Source organism: Diceros bicornis, chromosome 21 (genome assembly GCF_020826845.1).
Source record: "Diceros bicornis minor isolate mBicDic1 chromosome 21, mDicBic1.mat.cur, whole genome shotgun sequence".
Lineage (NCBI taxonomy): Eukaryota > Metazoa > Chordata > Mammalia > Perissodactyla > Rhinocerotidae > Diceros > Diceros bicornis.
Genome location: NC_080760.1, coordinates 48,447,916 through 48,472,871, shown reverse-complemented (window position 1 = coordinate 48,472,871; position 24,956 = coordinate 48,447,916). Strand labels below are relative to the sequence as shown.

The window sequence follows — 24,956 nt, the reverse complement described above, 5'->3', positions numbered from 1 at the left end:
TATTTATTAATATATTGTTACTTTAGCACAAGTATATACAAAAATTCGGATTTGCTATAAAAATCAAAGTGATTTCAACAATGATTTTGATTTCAGCACTTAGAGCATGATACAGCCGTTAAGTCCCACCTCTGTTTTAAGAATGTGCTGGGGAGTCTGTCCGTCACGTGTGCACGTGGTTGAGCTTGGGGCTCAGACGAGAGGCCTAATGCTTAGCTGGGATTCGCAGAGTTAGGGATCCAGGGCTTGCCTAAGGCTGAATGAAAGCCAGAGCCATAACTATTCAGACTCAAGCAGTGTGCTGTAAATAAAAAAATCCATAATCAAAATAATTAAACATACAATGACATCAAAGCAGTCTTATCTTGAGTAATGAAAGCATTAAGTCATGTAATTATCCATGAATTCTACACCTCCGCAAACAGTAAGCCTTACTGATATCTCTTGACATGGTAGCATATTATTCCCTGAAATCTGTGATGATACAGTGCCAGTAATGAAAAGCGGCTGTCTCCAGAGCCAGGGAGATCTGGAGGGTCCACTGGGCCCTGTGGCAGGGTCCGGAGGGCACTCACGGGGCCTGGGAGGGCACCGTGGCCTCGTGCCTGGCTCCGAGATCTGTGCTCTGTGCTGAAGGGCTTCCAGGAGATGTGGCATGTGTCTAATCAGGGACCACGGACTGACGGTTGTCAGGTGTGGAGGGATGGGGTCGGTGTGAGTCGTGGTATCGCCGTGGGTGTCGCACTCAGCCTGTTGCACCTGTGCTTCAGCTGCTTCCCTGCGCTCTTCAGCAGGAAGGGGACTGCAGATGGGCAAAGATGTGCCTGTTGGCAAAGCGGTAATACAACCGTCCCGAAAAGGAGAGGTCTTGCAGGCATTATGAAATATTTTCTAACAAAACAGGAAATTTGCATTGTTTCTCTTCATTTTTTTTCCTGACATTTTTGGGAGGTGAGGTATTTGTAAAGTCATGTCTTATTTTCAAACACTCACTTGTCTGGGAAGAGGGGCGTCCGTCTCCAGGTGCGATGAGAAGACTGCTGGAACAGGGGGCTCCCTCGGTGGGCCTCAGTTTTATGCTGCAAAACAAGGACCTCAGACCTTAGCATTCCTGGGTCTCTTTTAGCCTTAATGCTCCGTGACTCTAGGAGGCAAGTGTCATGGAGGGCTACAGATATGGAAGTAGGAGGTACAGTGTGGTTTTATAGGGTCTGACCCTGGGTGATGGCTTCTTCCCCAGGCCTGCCAGGACTCATGTATGTTTCTCTTTCGACAATTACCATAGTCTCCTGCTTTCTCAAAGGCCAGCGTGGTAAGTGGAGTCCTGGATCACTGACCAGTTCTTCTAACTCCATTGATTATCTGTTATGTAACTTAATCAAACTATAGGCTGTTCTTTTCCTTTTTAATTTTAAAAAAAGCTTTGAAAAAAGTTTAGTTACCTCTCTTACTCATTTTTTGTAGTAGTCATTTTTTTTTTTTAATTTTTTGTTTATTGCAGTAACATTGGTTTATAACATTGCAAAAATTTCAGGTGTACATCATTGTACTTCTATTTCTGCATAGATTACATCATGTTCACCACCAAAATACTAATTACAACCCATCACCACACACATGTACCGAATTATCCCTTTCACCCTCCTCCCTCCCCCCTTGCCCTCTGGTAACCACCAATCCAATCTCTGTCCCTATGTGTTTGTTTATTGTTGTTATTATCTACTACTTAATGAAGGAAATCATACGGTATTTGACCTTCTCCTTCTGACTTATTTCACTTTGCATTATACCCTCAATGTCCATCCATGTTGTCACAAATGGCTGGATTTCATCGTTTCTTATGGCTGAGTAGTATTCCATTGTGTATATATACCACATCTTCTTTATCCATTCGTCCCTTGATGGGCACTTAGGTTTGGCTGTTGTGAATAACGCTGCAATGAACACAGGGGTGCATGTACCTTTGCAAATTGGTGTTTTCAAGTCATATTTTTTTTGTATCTCAGAAGTTTGTCATGTTGTGCCCGTATTTCCTGCCAACTTACATTTGCTTTTACACTTTGTTTACTGTATCTTTTTATATACAGAAGTTAAATAACTTTGCATATTTAAATTTATCAATCTTTTCCTTTATGTTTTTTTCCTCCACGATTTCTCTTTGTTAAAAGAAACCTTCCTCATCTTAAGGGAAAATTCTTTGGTATTTTCTTCAAGTTTTATTTTAGGGGTTTATAACATTTATGAAATTTAATATTCTTGAAATCTATTTTGGTGTATGGTGTGTGGTAGGAACATTTGTTTCTAAACAGTTATCAAATGACTCAGCATATTTATAGAGAAATCAATCCTTTCCATTTTATTTTGAAATGCCAGAATTTCTCAAGATTTTGGATCTACTTTGAGGTTTTGGTCTGTTTCAATGATCTTTATTCTAGTACATTGTTTTGTAAGATACTCTCTTAATAACTATAATTTTACTGTAATGCACACAAATATTATTCCTTTTTCTTCTTTTTATTTTTTATGGACATCTCTTAGTTTTTCTCATTTAATTATTGTTCCTTTGGATAAATTTTGGAACTGTTTGGTCAAGTTAAGAAAAATATCTTCCTTTCCACGAAAGAAGGACATGACCTCCTTCCCAGGGATGGCATGTGGCCCGTTTGACAGCGTCTCAGCATGCTTTGAAATCTTCGGAGAAATGTGCTCATACTGGGGCTTGTGTGCCTTGATGCGGCTCTCAGCCTGTGACCACAGAATTAGCTCTTTATTTAGAAGCAGACATTGTTGTAAAGCCTGCCTGAAATGACTGGGTTTCCATTATATGTCCTATATCAGTGATGATTCAGGGGGTTGTCCCGCAGAGAAGCTATGTGGAGAGAGCTCAGGAGGCCTGGGTGTGAGTCTTAACCTGCCACTGCCTAGTAGGATGACCTTGATCAGATTACTTCCCTGAGCCTCAGTTTCCTCGTCAGTAAAATGGGGATAATTATACCCCTCTGGCCTAATAGGTTTGAGGGTCAAATGACAGAAGATGCACTCCTGCTCGCCTAGACCTTCTGCTCTTCTGGCTGCTCCTTCTCACTCTCCTTTTCTGGATCCTTCTTAGTTCTGATCATCTTGGAAGGCTGCAGGGTTTAATCCATGGACTCTTCTTTCTGTACTCACACCCAAGATGGTCTCGCCAGTCTTATGGCTTTGCACACCATTTATATGGAGGGTTTCCAAACTTCTCTTTCCAGGCCTGGCCTCTCCCCTAAGCTCCAGCCCTGCACCTACCACTGCCCGCTCAGCGTCTGCACCTGGATGTCTGGAGGGCACCTCAAACTTGGCGTGTGCAACACTGAGCTCCTCATCTTTCCAAGCCTGCGTCTCCTGTCGTCCAGGGGTCACCAAACCCTGTAAAGAGAGAGTAAATAGTTTAGCTTTTGAGCACCACATAAGGTTTCTGCTGCCTACTCTTTGTTTTTTTTGTTTTGTTTTGACAGACCTTGAAAAATGTAAAAGCCGTTCTTAACTCCAGTTGTACGAAAACAGGAAGCAGGCTGGATTTGGCCTAGGGGCTGTGGTTTGCTGACCCCTGCTGTACCCCATCTCAGCAAATGGCAGCTCCTTTTCAGTTGTTGGGGTCAGAAACCTCAGGTCGTCTTGCCTGTCTTCTTCACACCCCAGAATGGCCCATTTGCAAATCCTGTGTGTTCTCCCTTCAGTCCAGTATTCTACCGCCTCTCAGCACCCTCACGGGGTGTTTTTTGTACAAATGTCTCTTGTCGTCTCTTGCCTCCGTTCTCACAGTAGCTTCCTAGCTGCTCTCCCTGCTTCTGCCCTTGACCCCCACAGTCACATCTCAAACAGCGGCCAGAGTTGTCTTGTTGAACCAAATGTCAGAGTAACGGCCAAAATCCTTACTACGACCTGTCTGACCCTCCCACTCCACCCCTCCATCTCTGACCTCATCTCCTTGACTCTCACCTCTCTAGACGTTTCGGTCTCCTTCCTGATCCTCAGATGTGCCAAGTACATGCCCATCTCAGGGCATTCACCCTCCCTCTCCCTGGCATGTTCTTTCCCCCACATACCTTAACGGATGCTTCATTCCTGGCCCTCAGGTCTTTACTCAAGAGTCCCTTTCTCAGGAAGGCCTTCCCTAGCTACTGTGTGTGTAGGAAATTCACACCCCCCCAAATCATCCAAACTCCCTTGTGTTTCTTAGGTTTTCCTCATTGGCTTGTCTTTCTCTCATGTACTATATAGTTCCCGTATTTATCACTTTTTGTATCTACCACTGTAACTCTCCCACCAATTACTTCATAGTCTCTTCTCTGTTTCTTGCTGTTTCTACTTAGACCTGTCTTTCTCAAACGTGCAATATAATGTCCTTATTTGTGATTTTCTGTGTCTTTCACTAGACAGTAAACTCCGCAAGCAGGGATTTTTGACTACTATATTTGTTTTGTATCCCCAGCACCTAAAACAGTGCCTGATTTATAGTAAGTTCTCAGTAAATTTTTGTTGTTTGAATGAGTGAAAAAAATGTAAAGTGCCTTGCATAAAGTGGGTGGGAAATAGTAGCACTCAGAAAGTGCCAAGTATTTTCCCCATCTCACCTCTCAGATGCTGTGAATTGGCTATTTTAAAATGTGGTAGAGGAACTCACTATTAAATGAATTTTCTTGGGCATCTTTTAATGCAGTAAAAAGGATTTGAGTAATTACTGTCTCTTTTACCTGCTTGTGACTCTAATTGTTCACATTTATTGGCTTGTTTAAAGTGATATATTCCTGTGTATTCATTCCTGTTTCCCAAAGGAGCTCATTACTGTGCCTTGGAAGGGATAGGTCAGTCTGGGTGAAGGTTTCAGTTAAAAAGGTTCACCAGTCCATATGTACAAAGAGAGACATTGATCTATAAAGGGCCAAATGAAACCCTTTGCATGTATGTGAACAGTGTATAAGAATTGAATGCAAAAAATTGTGCTGTAACACATTTCCCCTTTTTTTTTTTTTTTTTTTTTTTTGTGAGGAGGACCAGCCCTGAGCTAACATCCAATGCCAATCCTCCTCTTTTTTGCTGAGGAAGACTGGCCCTGGGCTAACATCCATGCCCATCTTCCTCCACTTTATATGGGACGCCGCCACAGCATGGCTTAACAAGCGGTGCATCGGTGCGCACCCGGGATCCGAACCGGCGAACCCCGGGCCGCCACAGCAGAACGTGCGCACTTAACCGCTTGCGCCACCGGGCTGGCCCCTCCCCTTTTTAACTTTAAAGAAGGCCTAGCCATGATGTGCAGTCTAGAGGTTTGTACATGGTTCTGGCCACCCATGGCAGATGGGGAAGGTTAAATGGTGCAGCGCCTTTATGTTATGTACTCAAACAAGAATTCTCTAATCATGAAATAAGCTCTTTGAAGTTCAGTGCTAATTCCTTTGGGTCCCCCCCTCCCCGCAATCCAACCTGCCCTCATACACTTGAGTTAAGAAGTTTTCTGGTAAAATTTACAGAGAGGAATTATCTGCGCTTCAAGCACTCTTGTGTGTGTAATAATTAAACAAGTGGAGAGTTGAACGTGGGAATTAGGTCTGAATGGAGGAAGTACTGTTTTTTCCTCGCATCTTCGATTTCTAATAAGAGGTCCTGTGGCTACACATTGAAATAGTCTAGGAGACTAAGTATGGAGCTTTTTCCCTCCTCTTTCCTCTAAAAAGCAAAATCACTCTGGGATAAACTAGCTCCACTAGCCCATGGTCTTTACTTCTAAAAACGTACGCTCTAGAACCAGGAAGTTAATAGAAAATGGTATCCGAGCACCAGCTGGTTGATTTTACCCAGTTCATTTACTAGGCTTCAGGGAGCCTGGTCTCTGCACAGCATCCTCATCCCTCTTATCCTTCCTCCAACTCACCCACAGAGAAAATGTTAAGGGATGGGGGTGGGAGTGGGGCCTGCATAGGTATGGTAGGTTTCTGTGGCTTGTCTTCACAGGCTGGATCTGGGTGATGGGCAAGAGAGGGGAGGGCTGATTTGAGGGCCCAGGGGTGCCATTTTATATGTGCACCCTCTCTGGGTCCACCTGAAACTCTTTTTATCAGGTTTTTATAAACCATAAGATCCACCGGGAATAACCGAAATCGTGGTATACGATGAACCATACAGCTTACTGAACAGTTAGCTTAGACTAATACACAGATTTAACTATTGAGTAGGGCTTGGTTACCTAAAACCTCACCAGAGTAGAGGGGTCTCAGCTGCAAACACCTGGCACAGTGTCTGTATCTTTAATCTAGTTCTGGTGTCAAGCTCTTTTCCTGGTCTTTTATCTGGCTCAGTGCCACCTTCTGTTTCTTTCCATGTCTTGTGCTGATCCATTCCTCCTGTATCAAAGCTGATGTACTAATTACAGAGAATCATCAGTCTTGAAGTCTGCAGTTGCTTGAAGTTCAGCCTTTAAAGTACAGAGACTTCTTAAACTGTATTTTTATTGCCGTAGCTATTTCTGTTCTGATTTTCCATTGCACAAATTACCGCAGATGCTAGAACTGTGCGGATGTGTGCTCTGCAGAATGCCTGCCCAGACGCCTGTCATGCTTCCTGCAGGGTGCTTTTCTCACCTTAGGTGGCAGACCTCTGTGTGCCCGGCTACGTGGAGAGGCAGTAAGGCAGAGTGGGTAAAACTGTGGGCGCAGTAGGGCAGGCCCAGGTTGGAACCACCACCTGCCTGTATGACTTTGAACAGGTGCTTCATCATCCCCATTTCTCACAGGAATCTATTAGTTTCCTATGGCTGCTGTAACAAACTACCACAAATTTAGTGGCTTAAAACAACACAGATTTATGATCTGATAGCTCTGGAGGTCAGAAGTCTAAAATCAAGGTGTCAGTAGGGTGGCACTCCTGGATGCTCAAGGGGAGAATCTGTTTCTTTAACCTTTCTAGCTTCCAGAGGCTGCCTATATCCTTTGGCTTATGAGCCTCTTCCTCATCTTCAAAGCCAGCAGCATAGCATCTTCCAGCCTCTTTCTGACCCTCTGCTTCCATCATCACATCTTCTCTCTGACTCTGACCCTTCTGTTCCTCTCTTATAAAGACTGTTGCAATTTCATTGGGGCCCCCTGGGTAATCCACAATAATCTCTCATCTCAAGATCCTTGACTTGATCACATCTGCAGAATCCCTTTTGCCACATAAGATAACATTTACAGGTGCTGGGGGTTAGGATCTAGATATCTTTTGGGGAGAGTATTATCAACCTACCATAGTGGGGTGTGGGAAGATTAACTAGGTTCATATTAAGTGTGTCGGTTCATTCTAAGTGTTGGGTAGATGTACCTCTTCCTCCAGTGGTCAGCGTTCTCATATTCCCAAGAAGTCTCAACAACACAGTATAGCAATGGATATTTGTAGTGGTTGACCTATGTCATCTGCATCATTTAGGAAAGATCAGATTACTCTTCTCTCAAATGTTCTCTTGTTAGGAAGGCACAGTGCAATAGTTAATATTTAAAGAGTATCAGTGTTGAAAAGGGTAAAGTCAGTTTTCTGAAAAATTTACTTATGCAAAATACCACCTTTTTCAGTAAGACTGGATAAATAGTCATAAGACGGCATTTTCACTTTTATGCCTCTAGATATTATTGCTAGTAACAGGTTAGATTTATGCAGATTTCTTTCTCTGAGTATTTTAGTGCTCCTTCAAGTTTGAGGTACACACAAAGTTTGATGTGGCAGGAATGATTTAACAGGTATTTCAAAAAGTTACCCTAAATTAGAAGGAATTTTCCACTGCTGTCTTTCTCTGTATTCTGATGGAATCTAAATGCCGGAAGATGAAGGGGATGGTTTTATTTTCATATGATGGTTTAAGATTTTTTTACCATTCCATTTCTCCCTAGTTTTATATAGAACCCTATTTAAAGTAACTAAGCAGCTGGAACCATCCTCAGGGAAATTCATCAAGCGGAGGAGGGTGTAGAAAGAAACAAAGGAAGCTGACAGGTGCTGTGTTTTCTTTTTTTAAGTTTTTTTTTTCTGGTTTTATTGAGTTATAATTGACATATAACATTGTGTTAGTTTAAGGTGTGCAACATAATGGTTTGATATATGTATATGTTGTGACATGATTACCATAAAAGGTTTAGTTAATGTCTCTCACCACACATAGTTAACATTTTTGTCTTGTGATGATTAATTTTTTTATTTTATTGAATAAATTTGACAAATAACATTGTGTAAATTTAAAGTGTACGACGTGTTACTTTGATGCATTTATATATTGTAATATGATTGCCATTGTAGTGATATTTATCCCCTTACATAATTATAGTACAATATTATTATCTATATTCATTATACTGTGCTTTAGCTCTCTATGGCTTAATTACTACTCATGGCAAGTTTGTACCCTTAAACACCATCGGTTTTTATCCTCCCACTCCCCCATACCCTGGTAACCACGATTTTACTCTGTTTTTTTTTTTTAATTAAAAAAAAAATTTTTTTTCGTGAGGAAGACTAGCCCTGAGCTAACATCTGATGCCAATCCTCCTGATTTTGCTGTGGAAGATGGGCCCTGGGCTAACATCCGTACCCATCTTCCTCTACTTTATATGGGATGCCGCCACAGCATGGCTTGACAAGCGGTGCCTTGGTCCACGCCTGGGATCCGAACCTATGAACCCCAGGCCGCTGAAGTGGAGCGTGCTCACTTAACCGCTGCACTACCAGGCCGGCCCCTTACTCTGTTTTTTTTTTTTGTTTGTTTGACTTTTTTAGATTCCATGTATAAGTGCTATCATACAGTACTTGTCTTTCTCTGCGTCTTATCTCACTTAGCATAACGTGCTCAAGGCCCATCCATGTTGTTGCAGATGGCAAGATGTCCTCCCTTCTTATGACTGAGTAATATTCCATTGTGTATATATACCACATCTTTTTAATCCATTCATCCATTGATGGGCATTTAGATTGTTTCCACATCTTGGCTATTGTGAATGATGCTGCAATAAACATGGGGGTGCCTATATCTTGTCAAAATTCTGTTTTCATTTCCTTTGGGTATATACCCAGTAGTAGAACTGCTGGATCATATGGTAGATCTATTTTTAATCTCTTGAGGAACCTCCATATGGTTTTCCGTAGTGGTTGGACCAATTTACATTGCCACCAACAGTGTGTGAGGGTTTCCACATCCTCGCCAAGGTGCTGTGCATTTTCTAAGTGCTGGTCACCAGGCTGAGGGCTTCATGCATCCTGGAGTGAGGCCCCCCACAGCTGCCAGCAAGTGAGGGGTGATTGCCTTTATTTTTAGTAGGCCCCTCTGCTCTGCTGGGGATAACCTTCTGCTTGATCACAGGGGCCTCATCAGGCAGGTGCTCTGCTGGCTGCCCCCCTTGCCCTCCTGCACAGTCACCTTTCTGTCTGCAGCAGAAAGAAATGCAAACAGAAGGGAGTCCCAGCTCCCTCAGGGTTGTGTCACCTCTCGTGGTCTAACCCAAGGCAGAGTAACAAGGATTTCTGTTCCTTCCTTCCCCCGTCCTCCCTCCAAATCCTGTCCCCTCTATGCTAACAGGACAAGCTGAGTAAGACCTGAGTAAAGGACAGTCAGGATTACCTGACTTCACACCCTGTGCTTCCCTTTACTGTCTGGTGGTACTTGAATTTGGCTGACAACCCGTCACCAGGTCCAGCCAGCGCTCTGCAGATCAGAGATCAGCTTTGTTCCATCAGCCAGTTATCCACAGAATGCTGGCTGGAGAGCTCACATCAGACAGAGAAACAGACCCCTTCCAAGAAAACTTGAAAACAGAGAAAGATTCTCAAAGATGGTACCACACCTTTTGAGGGATGAACATAAATAGTGGAGGTGACATTTCCACCCCCCACCCTCCCGTCTTTGAAGGGCGTTGTACCAGATCACACATTTTGAGGGAAATAGGAGCTGGTAGTGAAACGTGTTTCCAGAATGAGCCGCAGTATCTGCAGTGGAACTTTCCAGCGAGCCTGGCACTCAGAAAGATGGCTCGCTGAAAATCACTGGGGCAAATAATGCTGATGGTGTTCTTTTTGTTACCACCTGCGACAGAGCCAGCATAATCCACAAGCTGTCATGCAGTCCTCAGACTTTATCTCTGAACTGCCTGACACATTTTTTCTTTCTTGAACTAATTTGATGTCAGGTCCTGAGCCCCTTCTGGGGAAGGTAGCCTGACTGTTCTGTGTGGTTTTTTTCCCCTTACCTTTTTAAAATTACACATATACAAAAAAAGTGCATGATGGTAAGTGTACAGCCTAGTGGATTATCACAGAGGAAGCACACCCATGTAACCACATCCTGGGAGAAGACAGAACGTTCCAGCCCCTCAGAAGCCCTCCCCACCCCTCCTCCCAATCATTTTCCTCTCTCCTTCTCCAGGTCGCTGCTGTCCAGACTTCTGACACCATCACTTGATCTTGCTTGTGTTTGAACTTCATATAAATGGATTCATAGAATACTGCTGTTTTGTGCCTGGCTTCTCCTTTTAATATTGTATTTGTGAGACTCATCTAGGTTGTTGATTTTCACCTTTAACATCTGGGCCTCTGGGTCAAATAAGAAGAATTTCATAAGTAACTGAGATTCTAAATTCTGTGGTTTTAACCAGGAAGACTTTGTTCCCGCAATTAGCTTTTTTCACTGTGGCGATGTTTTTGCAGTAAGCTTGGAGTGCTTTCCTCAAAGAAGTGTTTCTCCAGAAAATGGAATGACTCAGCTTTCTTTTGTCCTCCTTTTGACAAGACTTGGCTCAGAATGACTTTTGACTGTTTGCAAAAGTTCAATTCTGCCTCAGAAGACAACAGGTGACCACCCCTGAGATTATTCACAAGGTTAGGCCACTGTCTTCTCCTTGTGAAGAAGAGGGGCAAAGATGCGTGGTCAGAAGGAGCACCGTAAATCATTGTACGGCTGCTCAGGGCTGGGGTGGTGTTCTGAAGTCAGTGAGCTCTTTGAACCTCAGGTTCAGGAATCACTGATATCGTTTTACGATTCCCTGTTGAAAGACCTGTCTCCCGGACTGTGTGCCGTAGTGGGTGGGATGAAACATCCCTGCCTCTCAGAAATGGATGCTAAGTTATCTGCAATGCTTTCTGTTGCACAGAAAACATTGAAACAACAGTCACAAAAATCTAAGCCCTTCCTGCAAGTGTGCCCACAATTCTATCATCTAACAAATTATTCTTTTTAAAATTCTTTTTCTATATTTATTCATGTTCGTGTGGAATGATTACATAGTTATGATTAAAGTATAAATATCATTCTTTTAGTCTTAGAATTAATATTAAAGTTATTTTTGTTTTATAGAGTCCATGAATAATACATTTTAATAGTTGTATAATGTTCCATTAAGGTGGTGATCATGAGTTACATAACCGTTCCCTTATTTTTGGACAATGTATTATTTCCTTTTTTCCTCCCATTATTATACCGCATGTTGCAGGGAGCCCTTTCTTGAATATAAACTTTTCCTCTTTTGGATTAGTTCCTTAGGACACATTTCCAGGAGCAGGATGGCTCTTTCGTTTTTTTGATGGTTTTAATCGTGCGTTGCGCTGTCAACTTACTTTTCAAAAAATTGTACCAGAAACATGAAGTGTTCCAGCTTAACTCTTTCATTTTTAGCACTCCATGTTATTTAAAATGTTCAGTTTCTTAGTTTAATGGGTATCAGATCTTACCATATTGTTATAATTTTTAGTTATTTGATAACTGTAAAATCGAACAGGCAAATTAGAGGGTTAAACGGATTAAGTGAGTTAATGTGTATGAAGCGTTTGTAGTGTTGACTGCTTCATAGTGCTCTCTGTGTGTTTGCTGTCATTGGACTTCTTTTGATTGATTAAAGCTGATTTAATCCTCTCTTGAGTGAATTGTTTGTTCCTGTCCTTTTTTTATCTGTTTGCTGTCTGGGGTCTTGGCGTTTTATATTCATATTTTCACTCTTCATTCAACAGCTGTATTTGCTGGGACTCTCTTGGTTGCAGTTGATAGAAACTCATTTGAGGTCACTGAAGCAGAAAAGGGGCATTTATTGTAACGATGCCAGGGGATCTTATAGAGACTCGGGGTCTGCATGTTTTCAGTTACTTCTTCCCAGAACTGTCTTCATCTCCTCTCCATGTGGCTGGGTCTTCCTCATCCTTCCACCTTAGCTTGACCGTCACTTCCTCACAGAGGCCTTCCCTCACAATCTAGCCCCATGGCCACACCCCGTCCTCTACCATGTCACCCTGATTCCTTTGTAGCTTGGTTGTAATCTGTAATTATTTATTTGTGTGCCTGCTTCTTGTCCATCTAGGCAATGAGCTCCGTGAGGCAGGGGCTCTGTTGTCTGCTGTGCTGTAGGTCAGGTGTGGTCCTGGCACACGTTGGCCCACTCATGCGTGCTGAGTCAATGAACCCAGCCAGCCTGGTGACTGTCTTCTCATTCACCTTTGCTTGTCTCCTTCCTTCGTTCTGATGTCCTCTCTCTGTCTCTCTTTGCTGCTCTACCCCCTGCAGATTGGCTTGTTTACTTATTTAATCCACAGGGTGAAAATATAATTACCAACAGCTCCTGAGTTCCATGCTTCAGATCCAGACAATTCAAATCCCTGACTCCCCTTGGGTCAGTTGTCCACCACGGTCTAGTCACCTGAGGCTGGGGGTGGGAGATGATGGGCAGGGCCACATGGCAAGCTCTAAGGGTGCCCTGTGTGATCTTGGTGATTATGGGAGGGAGAGCGAGTGTGGCTGAGCAGACATTCCCTTGGGACGCTTCTGTAACTTACTGCTAGCCTTACAGCCAGCACGCGCTCACTGCTGAGCACAAGGACGTGGAGTGAGAAGTGTATTGTCCCTGTGCCCAGAGTACCTGCAGCCCAGCGAGGGTGCCAGATGGACCAACCAAAGATGAATTAATGAGCCACTTGGGTGATTAGGCACTTTGGACACAGCAGTGGACAGTACAAACAGCAATGAAAGCAAAACCCACTGTCATGAAGCTAAACGATAAACAGAATAAACCAATAAAATATATGGTCTCTTACAATGGAGATATGAAAATATCTTAAATATTGAGAAAGTTGAGGTATGAAAATTAAAATATGAATGTGAAATGATTCCGTTTCAATATGAAAATGTTACAAGATGAGGAATGATAAAAGTGAATCAGTAAAGGGGATGGGGACTGTAATTTTAAATAGGACAGTCTTCAAGGATTCAGTGAGAAGATGACATTTGAATGAAGACTTGAGGGGAATGAGCCAGCAGAGCCTGGGGGCATCTGGGCAGGGCACCCTAGGCCCTGGGGACAGCAAATACAAAGGCCTGGGGGTGGAGTGGGCCTACTGTGTGCATGGATGGGGGTGGGGAGGGTAGTGCATGAGCTCAGAGGGTCCTGCAGCCGTTGTAAGGTGTTCAAGCTTTCCTCTGGGTGGAGACAAGGTGAGAGAGGTTGCTGGGGGCAGGATGAGGGAAGGCTTCTATAAACTCTTTGAATACATATTATAACTGCTTACACTTTACAGAATTTTACAAGCACTTTCCCCTGCTCTGTCTTTATTCTTTCTGTTTTCAGGTGTGTTATCTTAGGCTGGCTTCATTAGACCTGTCCGTGGATGGTCCCAGAAGTATCAGGGAGGTCAAAGCAATGGGACTTGTGGGGTCCTGCCTCAGCTCTCCCGAGTGGCTGCGGTGGAGAAGGGTCCACTGCTGGGTTGCCCATGTGTACCCTCAGCCTCTTGTCTCAGGGGGCTGCTTTTCAGGTGCTTGCCAGTCCTGTGTCTGAGCAGCCCTGTGTCTCTCTCTCTCTCTCTCCATGACCTGACAGGTTGCTCAGATTCTTGATCTTGGTTCCTCATCCATAAAAGGGGTGACACTGCCTACTCCCCCGGCTTTGGGGTGCATGGGTGAGATGGTACACATCAAGTCACAGCACAGCTGCTGATGGCCGGTAGCTCAGAAGGTAGAGCCAGGCAGGTATGTTGTGTGAAAAATGAATTAAGTTGTAAAAACAAATCAACCTCTTTTTTCCTCTGTAATTGTTCTTTTCTTTTCCTGGGATGCTGTGTGATCCGCATCTACATATAGCCATTGATATTCATCTGCCAGCCCTTTGAGGTCACTCTAAACTCGAGTAAAGATTAGGTTTTCCAGTCGGCTCTCGCAGTAATTCTCAGGAGAATCTTGATAGAGAACAATCTGACAGTCTCAAAGCATTGCACTTTTATCATTAGTCATGAATCTGCATTGCATTATTTTAACTAGGCAGCAAAAAATTATGTCCAGTCCTCTCCCAGGCCTGTTTGGTAGGGGCTGTCAGTGGTCGTTGAAAACATTTGTAATATTTATTGCTAGAGCTCTGATGCCTCGGTGAGGGATGGCTTTGAGGAGCTGCCTCTTTCCTTGTCTCTTGCAGAGCCTCGGGAGTATATCCATAAAAGGCTGGCTCTTTGTCTCAAACAAGGCAACTCCATTTATTCATTTCAGGACTCCGTCTTAGCACTTAATCTTTTACTCTTTGATCCAAGTGTATTGATAATGAGTGACAAAATATTTATCAACTTGGATAATGGTTATATCCACTTTCCTCCCTCCACTATGGCGGTGAAGAACCCACACCATTTTGCTCAGGCTGCCTGACACAGTAATAGTGTATTTATATGAGCCACAAATCACTGGAGAAGTGTGGGTGGCCAAGATTATGTGGAAGATGTGTAGAAATGTGTGGCCTTATGTTGGAAAAAAGATGATGCTGTATTTAAGAAAAAGTGTTAATTGCTCTCTAATTATGACTTGTCTGCCTTTCATGGGAAAAAGTTTTCCTCATGCTTTGGACTGCCAGAATTAATAGAATCTAGAATTGGGGCTCCTTCACCTAGAATGACAGGTGCAATTATAGTATGAATATATTGATACTGTTGTTTCCCTTTTGCTGCTCCTATTGAAAGTGTTATTCGTGTAAGATGTGTAAAATTTCCGTTTTGTTTCTTGCCGAGTTCAGTTCAGTAAAATGCACGGAATACGTTCAGTATGTGCCATGCCCTCAGGCACTGGGGATGCCAAGACGAGTAAGACATGGTCCCTGCCTGTGGGCAGTCAGTGGCAGCCCCAGGCTTGTGAACAGGTGATGACAGTGCTGCAGAGTCAGGGCATGGAGAGAAGTATGTGGAGAGTGTGTGGGGGCGTGCAGAGGGGGCTGGCTCTGAGCCCCAGTACCAGAGATGTTGTTCACCTTGAGTTTTGAGTTAAAGTGAAGAATGGCCAGATGCTGAGAGGCAGTGCATCTCAAGCATAGTGCATGTTAGCAAAGACTCGGGGTTCTGAGACTGCAAAGGCAAGGCAGAATGTTCTGAGAACTCAAGGAGTTCTGTGTCACAGAGCCTAACGTACAGAGGGGAAGGCAAAACAGGAAGTCAGAGAGAGGAATCATGCAGGGAGAGTTAGTTCTGGTTCTGGAGGGCCTTCTGTGCTGTACTCTGGAAGTTTAGCTTTGTTCTGTAGTTGGAGTCATTGGTGGGTTATGCAAGAAGAGCCATGGGAGAGTTTATGTGTTAGATCATCTGGATGGAGGATGGGGCATCAGGATGTATGTACATATAGAGAATGGATGGATGATAGTTGGATTAGTGGTTGATGGATTGATGGTAGATGGATGATAGATGAATGGATAATTAATGGATCAATGATGGATGGGAGGGTTACCTGAAGGCAAGGAAACCAGTTCACAGGCTTTTGTTGTGCAAGAAAGAAGTGAGGATGGTCGAAACCAGGGTGGAGGTATTAGAAACAGAGAAATATTTAGGAGATGAAATCAGATGCTGAAAAAATGTGATGAGTGAGGTTAGAGTCATGGAGATGTTGAGGAAGGCTGCCAGGTCTCTGACTTGCGTGATCAGGTGGGTGATAAAGTGGAAAGGCTGGAGGTGGAACCCATTTGATGGGTAGAATAATGAGCCCAATTAAGAACATGTGGGACAGCTAGGCAGCAGTCCAGCAGACAGTTGGATACTCAAATCTCAGCTTCAAAGAAGGGTAGAAGATGTAGAAGAATGTAACAAAATAAGAGTAGAAGATGTGGATCTTGGCATCAACATTTACACAAGCCCCCGGGGACAGCTATGGGCAAGGATGCTTGTGGAAGGAGAAGAATAGGAGTGTGGGGTGAAATATTGTGCAACATCAGTGTATAAAAGATGTAGATGGGAGAGAATGCCTTGAGGATACTCAGAACAAAGAGTCAGAGAGCCCAGGGAGGCAGGAGTGTGGTGGATTCAGAGGAGCAGAGGATTTCCAGAGCACGGCCTGTTAGCAGAGCCATGGGCAGTCAAGTCCAGTAAAATGAGGACTGGAATCTGCTGCTGGCCTGGCGTCATGGAGTTCACCTTGGTGAGGACAGGTTTTAGGGTGAGCTGGTGCCATCAGCCAGTTTTTGTTGGGCTCAAGAGTGCATAGGAAGGGAGTGTGGAGGCTGCAGAGATAGACAACCTTTTCACCCAGCTTGTCTGAAAAGGAATGTTGTGAGAGGTCCCCAGAAGGAGCCCGCGTTCCTGTGATACCACGTGCAGTGGCTGTGGTCGTGGTTCCCGGAGGAGGCTTGTACCATTAGAAGCTGCTTGGGGAACCATTTGCTGCTATGAGAAGTAGGTCATATTTATATTTTGTTGCACATGTTTGCATTATTACAAGTTGAGGTTTTACTTATGCTTATCGGGGGGTAAAAAATGTAGTGTGCCCTGTATGTCCATAATGTGTTTTAACATGTGTGCCTGTTCATCCGTTATTGAATGTTTACATATTGATAAAACATTAATCCTCTAAAAAGAGGAAGATTTTGCATTTCTCTGTAGTTTTCTTTCTAGCATCCCCTCCAATCTGCCTTGTACACTCCTGCCGGAGTTGGGAGTTCCAAAACACTCCCTGGCCGAATGGCATTCTGCAGATTCTCCTGGCTCTCAAGATAATGCCCAGGCTCCCAGTGAGGTGCTGCAGGCCTTGATGTACTGGCCCCACAGCCTCTCCAGGGTCAGCTCTTGACTCTCACCAGACCTCACTTTAGGTGCCGGAAGGAAGATCCAGCTGCTCCACTTTCCTGACCACCCTGGGGTCCATACCTCTGTGCTGTCACCCATGTGCACCCCTCTCCTTCTATGCTTCTTTCCACTAGTCAGCTGGACACACCCTTACTCTTTCTTTAGGAGCCTGCCCACTTGTCATTGCTCGTGGCATCCCCACCCCCGCCCCTGAGGAGCTGGCTGTTCCTCTCCCACCATGGCCAGCCCCCTTCCGTTCCCACCTGTGGTAGACTGAGCAGGCTCCCTCGAGTCTGTGCACTTTCTTGCTGCTTTGCCTCTGAGAATCTGGACACCTGGATGGCAAGGGGCATCTTGGTGTATCTGGCTCCGGGCCTGGCAATTCATTCACACGTGGGAGCTGTTAGCCTGACGATGCTGACCTTGTCCTCCCTTCTTTCCAGGGAAGCAGTTTAAGTGCACGGTATGTGACTACACGGCGGCCCAGAAGCCACAGCTGCTGCGGCACATGGAGCAGCACGCCTCCTTCAAGGTAAGAGGGCTCGGGAGGTGGGGCGGGTGTTCGAGCTGGAAAGCCATCACTTTTCAAATGAAGATGGAGAGAGCATCCTTGCATTATTTTTGGTATTCCCTTCACTTTGGGCCCCTTAGGCATCAGTTGACTCCGTGCTCTCTCCTTCTAGAAGTGTAGCGTTTCTCTGTACTTTGGGAACCAAGTCCAGAAACAGTGTGTAAGAGCATGCAGGCTAGAGAAAGGCACATTCTTACCATAAAAACCTGCAGTGATTTAGAGGAAAGAGTGCGGGCTTTCGGGGCAGTATGTGTGCTTTCAGCTCTTGGACTCCTCGGGTAAATCACCTGATAGAACAGGTGTGATGAGCCACCTGGCAGGCTGGTGTAAGAGCTGGAGATGGTGGTCAGAGTGCCCACAACAGTGCCCAGCATCTAGCAGGTACTTGGGAGATGGTGGCTCTTCGTATTCTTTTAGTACCTCTAACTGATGTTTCTGTGGTGTAGGTGGTCGTATCCGCTTGGCCACTGCTTATGGGCAATTACTGAAAACAACAACCGTGGTCCAGTGAATTTGTTTAATAAAGAATTCTGCTTGGCACTTGGCAACTTGACCCTTAGAGTTGATGATGTTGGCATATACTCATGGAAGCGGGAAACATGATGTTCTAAAATGTTTGCTGAAGTTGTGTCCACTGCTAACTCCCAGAAAATGGTGGGATGTGGAAGGGACCATTGGTCACCACACTCAGTGGTTGCGTTTATTGAGCATCTACTATATGCCCACACTGTGCCAGGAGCCTCATACCCCTCACCTCAGATCTCCCCACAGCAGATGTTCTTGTCCCTGTTTGACAAGTGAAGAACCTGAACCTGAAGTTGACTGATCACCCCTTAGTCTTTCTGCCACGACCACATCCATGGATTTCAGTCACCGTTGTAATATTGACCAGTGTGTGCTGTCACCACTTCTGTGGTGGCAAGGACCCTCCCCATTGACAAGTTCATCTGATGGTCAGAACAGCCTTGTGAGAGATGAGTTCTCCTGATCTCTCCTCTTGTAGGGAAGAAACCAAGTGGCTCAGAGCGGTTCAGGGCAGATGTGCTTTCAATATCCAGGGAGTGAGGGAGCGGGGACTTGGCCCTCGTCTGTGAGTCCTTGGCCCGAACGTTTCGCCCGAACGTGTCTCGCTATGTCTTCTCAGTTACTCGTTGCGGGCAGAAAGAGGGAAATTGGGAAAACTGAGGATGTTGTACCTGTAGCTGCTTTAATGTCTGTATTGAACCTGTGTTTCTTAGGTGAGACCCACGTGTCGCCTGGTGGGAGTGTTGCAGCCGCGGAGGTTCTTCATTGTTATGCATATTTTGTACATAATTGAAATTAAGAGCTTTATTTCACATTTCACAGCTCATAGATGAGTTTCTTTGGGGGATGCTAGATCTTCTTATACTAATGCAGTTAAAGGACTAGAGGACAGAGAGCTAAGGCAACTCTCACTTTATAGATGAAAAACTTAGACCCAGTGAGGTTAATTATTTTCATTTATTCCTTGGTTTTCAGTGTGGAACACTTTCCTTTCCTAACCAGACACAGCTGAACAGTCTGTCTGCTCTGTGATCCTCGTTGTGTTCTTTCTAAGATTTGTGGAGTTTTTGGTTTATGTGCAGAAGAAATGGATTTGGGTTGGGTCTATTGAAGGTGTCACTCTCACATGCAGATCCCAGCTTTTTCCTGTGGTCACACGGCTGCTGTCCACCGCTGGACATCGGGAGCTGCTGAGCTAAGCTGGACCTTGGGTCATGGCCGGTTTCCCGTGGGCTCCCTGTGGATTTAGGCGTCCTGCCTGCTGAGTGTTACCTCTGCTGGGAAGAGATTCAGGGCTGAGTGAGAACCGCCAAGTCAAACCTTGGCTTCTCTGTTCCCACAGCTTAGGGTACCCTTCTAGTATAAGTTAGTTTAAGTAGTGTTTCTCAGTTAACTGGGACTGACATGGCAAAATGAAATGGATTCCTGCCAACCACCCTTGTCCTAAGGAGTAAATACTCTTTCTCTTTCCTCTCTGCCCTCCCCTGTATTAATTTTCTATTACTGCCACAACAAATTACCCCCAACTCAGTAGTTTAAAACAACGCAGGTTTATTATCTTATAGTTCTGTAGTTCAGAATTCCAACACGGTCACACTGAACTAAAGTCAAGGTGATGGCAGGGCTGTGTTGTTTCTGGAGGCTCTAGGAGAAAATCCATTTCCTCACATTTTCTGGCTTCTAGAGACCAACCGCATTCCTTGGCTCGTGGCCCCTTCCTCCATCTTCAAAGCCAGCAATACAGCATCCTTCATCGTATCTCCTTCTCTGACTCTCTTCTGCCTCCCTCTTCCACGTGTAAGGACCCTTGTGATTACAGTGAGCCCACCTGAAAAACTCAGGGTACTGTCCTTACCTTAAGAGCATATGATTAGCAACCTTAATTCCACTTGTAGTCTTAGTTCCTTTTTGCCATGTAGGGTTCCAGGGGATTAGGACATGGACATCTTCCACGTGTGGGGGGCATTATTCTGCGTACTGCCTGTGCTCTTTTTTCTTCCTTTCACATCTGCTCTGTGGTAGAAAATTTTCATCAAAATCAGAAAATACATGGTATGGCTGCTCTCACACTCCCTTTTTATACCGGCAGCAAACATTATTAAGAAATCGAGCCTCTCTGTTTCACTAATCCTAGATGAGGCCTCAGAATCTTTGGGCAGACACACTAATCTGTTGCAGTTGGCTTACAAGATGAAACCAATTTGCTTTTCTAGATCTAGATCTATGATTTACAACATATAATTTGTGTCACTTAACACTGCAATAAGGGCAAATGCCTGCATTGCCTTTTTAAATTACATGTTTTTATTTATATATTTATTTTAAAAATAAAATTAATATGTCTTCACTAAATAAGATTTGGAAATTCCTTTTTGGTCCCTTTCCTTATAGAATTTTTTGATATATTGTTTTTTAAGACATGATTGAGGTCATACTGTAAGTGAGCATTTTTTGATGGCTATTAAAACGTCATCTTTACTGCTGATAAAGCTCTATTAGAGAATGTGGTTCGATGATTGGCCATATGGTTTCCTAAGAATACTTCACTTCTGAGTTAGAGTATCCTCCCAGTCGAAGGCAGGGCTGGAGAGCCTACATGCTGTAGGCATTGTAAGTATGGCCTTTTTTATTCATCATCATTTCATAGGCATTTTCTCATTTCATGAAAATATATTTATGAACTACTCTTAGTGGCTGCTTAAGGATGAGTATCATAGTTTAGTTAACCAGTCCCCTCATTTGGTCATTCCCAGTTTTTGCTGTTATAAGTAACCCTACAATGGACATCTTCATGCCAAAAGCATTTTTGTGTCATTCTTAAAATCTAAGGGACTATAAAACACTGGGTGAAGCCCATCAAACCAGCAAGAATTCACACAAAGTGAAGGTGTCATGTGCGCTTCTTGCAGCTGTAATTACAGTGCGTTCCCTAGGGTGGAACTGGCACTGTCGGTCTCAAAGAAGTGCCGGAGAAGGTGCTCGGGCAAGAGGAACTGCTGCTGAGCCAGGAGCCTCTCAACAAAAAGAGGCTTCTTCCCTCAGCCTGGCTGCTCACCTCTTTGTTTTCTTACAAATAAACAGGCCCACTCACTGTTCTGTCAGGCGGTGTGATCAATAGGCGGGGCCACCTTGTGGAGTTCTGTCTGTGAGGCTCGTATGGACCCATCACTCTGTTCATAGACGTGTTCTCAGTTACAGGGCTGGTTGATTCAGTGACAGTCTTCTTTTACATTAATAAAAAGTGGCTTTATTTTATTTTTTTTAATTTTATTTTGAAATAATTTTACACTTACAAAAAGTCTTGCAAGGTTCCTGTGTACATATCACCCACTGTCCCCCCACGATAACGTCTTCTTTAACCATAGTATGTTATCAAAACTAGGAAATTGACTTTGGTACACTGCTATTAATCAAACTACAGACCTTATTTGGATTTTACCAGTCTTATCTCTCTTTTTTTTTACTTAATAAACTATTTTTAGAGTAGTTTTAGGTTCACAGCAAAATTGAGAGGAAAGTACAGAGATTTCCCATATACTACCTGGCACAGGCCCCCCCCCCGACCCCCCCATACAGCCTCCCGCATTTTCAACATCCCGACCAGACTGGTACATTTGTTACAATTGATGAACCTATGCTGAATATTGTTACCACCCAAAGCCCATAGTTTACCTTAGAGTTCACTCTTAGTGGTGTAACATTCTGTGAGTTTGGGCAAACGTGTAATGTTGTGTATCTACCATTATAGTGTTGTACAGATTTGTTTCATTGCCCTAAAAATCCTCTGTGTTACAGCTCTTCATCTCTCCCTCCCCCTTAACCCCTGGCAAGCACTGATCTTTGCACTGTCTCCATAGTTTTGCCTTTCCCAGAATGTCATATAGTTGGAATCCTACAGTGTATAGCCTTTTTGGATTGACTTCTTCCACTTAGTAATATGCATTTAAGATTCCTCTGTATCTTCTTATAGCCTGATAGCTCATTTCTTTTTAGTGCTGAATAATATTCCATTTTCTGAATGTACCACAATTTATTTATCCATTCATCTACTGAAGGACATCTTGGTTGCTTCCAAGTTTTGGCAATTATGAATAAAGCTGCTGTAAACATCTGCGTGCAAGTTTGTGTGTGGACATAAGTGTTCAACTCCTTTAGGTGAATACTAAGGAGTGCAATGGCTGGATTGTATGGTAAGAATATGTTTAGTTTTGTAAGAAACCACCAAACTGTCTTCCACAGTGGCTGCACCATGCTGCATCCCCACCAGCAGTGAGTGAGAGTCTCTGTTGCTCCATGTCCTCGCCAGCGTTTGGTGTTGTTGGTGTCTGGATTTGGGCCATAGTAATAGGCGGGTAGTGGTATCTCTCACATTGTTGTTTTAATTTGCACTTCCCTCATGACGCATGATGTGGAGTGTCTTTTTGTATGTTTGCTTGTCATCTGTATGTCTTTTTTGGTGCGGTGTCTGTTCAGGTATCATTTTTCACTTGGGTTGTTCATTTTCTTACTGTTGAGTTTTAAGAGTTCTTCTAATATTTTGCATAACAGTCGTTCATCCAATATGTCTTTGTGAATATTTTCTCCCAGTCTGTAGCTTATCCCTTCATTCTCTTGAGTAACTTTATTTTTAAATAAAGTTTTATCTTTTCATTTAAAAGGGACATTTATTTAAAGAGGGCACTTCTTTGTGCTAGCCTAATATATATCATTACATACTAAGTTTGAGAGAGATATGTTCATTTCACTGAGGTTCATACAAGCTGTGAAATTAGGCTATAATTACTGATTTTGAAAAGCAGAGATGTGTTGTTTTCTTTCCTGTCATGAGACACATTGAGGTTGAGGTGGGAGGTGCTGATGGGGGAGAAGGGAAGAGAGAGAGGGAGAGGGAGAGGGAGAGAAAAAGAAGATGGAAGAAGAGGAAGGACAGGGAGGGTAGAGGAGGGTAGGGGCGGAAAGGAGAAGAGGGAAATAGATGAGAGTCAGAAGAAAGTCAAGTTGGGGCTTGCGTCACAACCCCATATAAAAATGATTTCTACAGATCTACCATTTTAGCTGATTTGGGGTCATTCTACCTCCCTCCCCAGGTTGCTTGCTAACTTGATCCACCCAGTCATTCTAGGAAACTATTCTAGATTTCTCTTAGTGTACTTGTTAGATAATCAAAGCCTGAGAATGGTACTTTGAGGTAATATTTTTCAAAATCCAAGAAAAAAATATTGATTGAACAGCCAGAATTCATATGATGTTTTTTAATATTTGTCTTATTTTTATGAATGATAATCTCACATTAAAAATAAACTGCTACCAGTAGCCCAACTGAAAAATAGGCAAGGATATAAAGTTTACAGAGAAGGGATTAGCTCTTAGGTATATGATAAGATGCCTAACCACACTGATAATAAAAAAAAAAAAATCAAGGAAAACCACACTAAGATATCGTTTTTCACTTATCAGATGAGTAAACACTCAGAAATTTGATAGCACACTCTGTTGGTGAAGCTGTGGTGAAGAGCCATTCTTAGGTATCATCATTGGGAATGTAATAGGTTACAACCCCTGTGGAGGTCAGGTTGGCAGAATCTATCAAAATCGCAAATGCATATATTGTTTGCCTCAGCAATGCCTCATGCAAGAATTTATCCTACAGATATACTTGCAGATGTACAAAATGATGACCGTGCAGGGTTATTCATTGGAAACAACTGAAATATTCATGAATAGAGAAAGGGTTAAGTAAACACTGGGGCATCCAAACCACAGAACGCTGTGTAGCTAAAAAGAGTAAGGGAGCTCTCAATTTACTTCTTCGGAAAGATATTTAAGATACATAATGAAGTGCAAAAAGTAAGATTTAGAACAGAATATAGTATGCTGCATTTGATGTATAGAAAGGCAAAGATATATTTGCATTTACTTATGTTTGCTTTAAAGCCTCTGGAAGCATATACCCAAAATAAACAAAGAAACATTGCTGTTGTGGTGGTGAGGGTTGGAACTGGGTAGAGGGGAGGTCAGGGCTGCGAGTGAGACTTTTCTCTGTATGTAATTTTTGAACTGGGTGAACTGAATGTTTTACCTGTTCAGGTAATTTAAGTAAAAAGCAAAACTGTAAATAAAAATGATATTTTAGAAATTAGCCAACGTCAAAGTGGATAATCATGTGTATCATCTATGACATCATCCTGTGAAGGTAGTGACAAATTGCCTTTTGGAATTCACTGAGATTCTGGTTGGCACTTGAAAATCTCTGAGAGCAGTGAGGTCTCGTAGAAAAACACAGGATTTAGAAGCAGACAGACTCAGGTTCAAATCCTGGCTGTGCCACTTGCAGCCTGTGTTATTTAACTTCTTTGTACCGTTTTATTATCTATAAAATGCTGATGGTACTATCTGTCTTCTGGTGTTGAAGATGTCAAAAGAAATACCATTGCATGAATAGTGGGGGTGGAGCAAGGTAGATGATCAAAAGATGTTGGTTCTTTATTCCTCTGCTGTCTCTTAAAAATGACTCCAATTCCTAAAAGAAACAAAGCAAGGATTATAAATCAACCTGATCATGGTTTATTGTTTTTTTAATGAGATTAAATTTATGTTTGCAAATCACTCATTCTAAATATTTTCCAAGTATTATGTTTTCCTTTTATATATTTTTAGATGTTGATGTTATTTTCCTTTTATTGTTGTTTATGGCTCTAGAGTTAGGCAGATAAGGGTCAAAATCTTGATGCCACTACTTACTAAGTGAACTTCGGGGATTTTGATCTTTTGCCTTTTGAGCTGCTCCTTATTTGGAAAATGAGAACAATGATAT

General features: G+C 43.2%; 1 protein-coding gene across 7 annotated transcripts in view; it reads left to right on the top strand.

Moving 5' to 3' along the window:
• ZFAT (zinc finger and AT-hook domain containing) overlaps positions 1 to 24,956 on the top strand; it is a 203,333-nt gene that overhangs the window by 106,719 nt on the left and 71,658 nt on the right. For all 7 annotated transcript variants that reach the window (XR_009223314.1, XM_058564974.1, XM_058564978.1 and 4 more), the window contains exon 11: positions 17,490 to 17,578. Coding sequence is in view for 6 of the 7 variants with exons in the window: in XM_058564974.1 (XP_058420957.1) it covers positions 17,490 to 17,578 (89 nt within the window). In the remaining variant the exon portion in view is untranslated. The remainder of the gene's footprint in view (positions 1 to 17,489; positions 17,579 to 24,956) is intronic.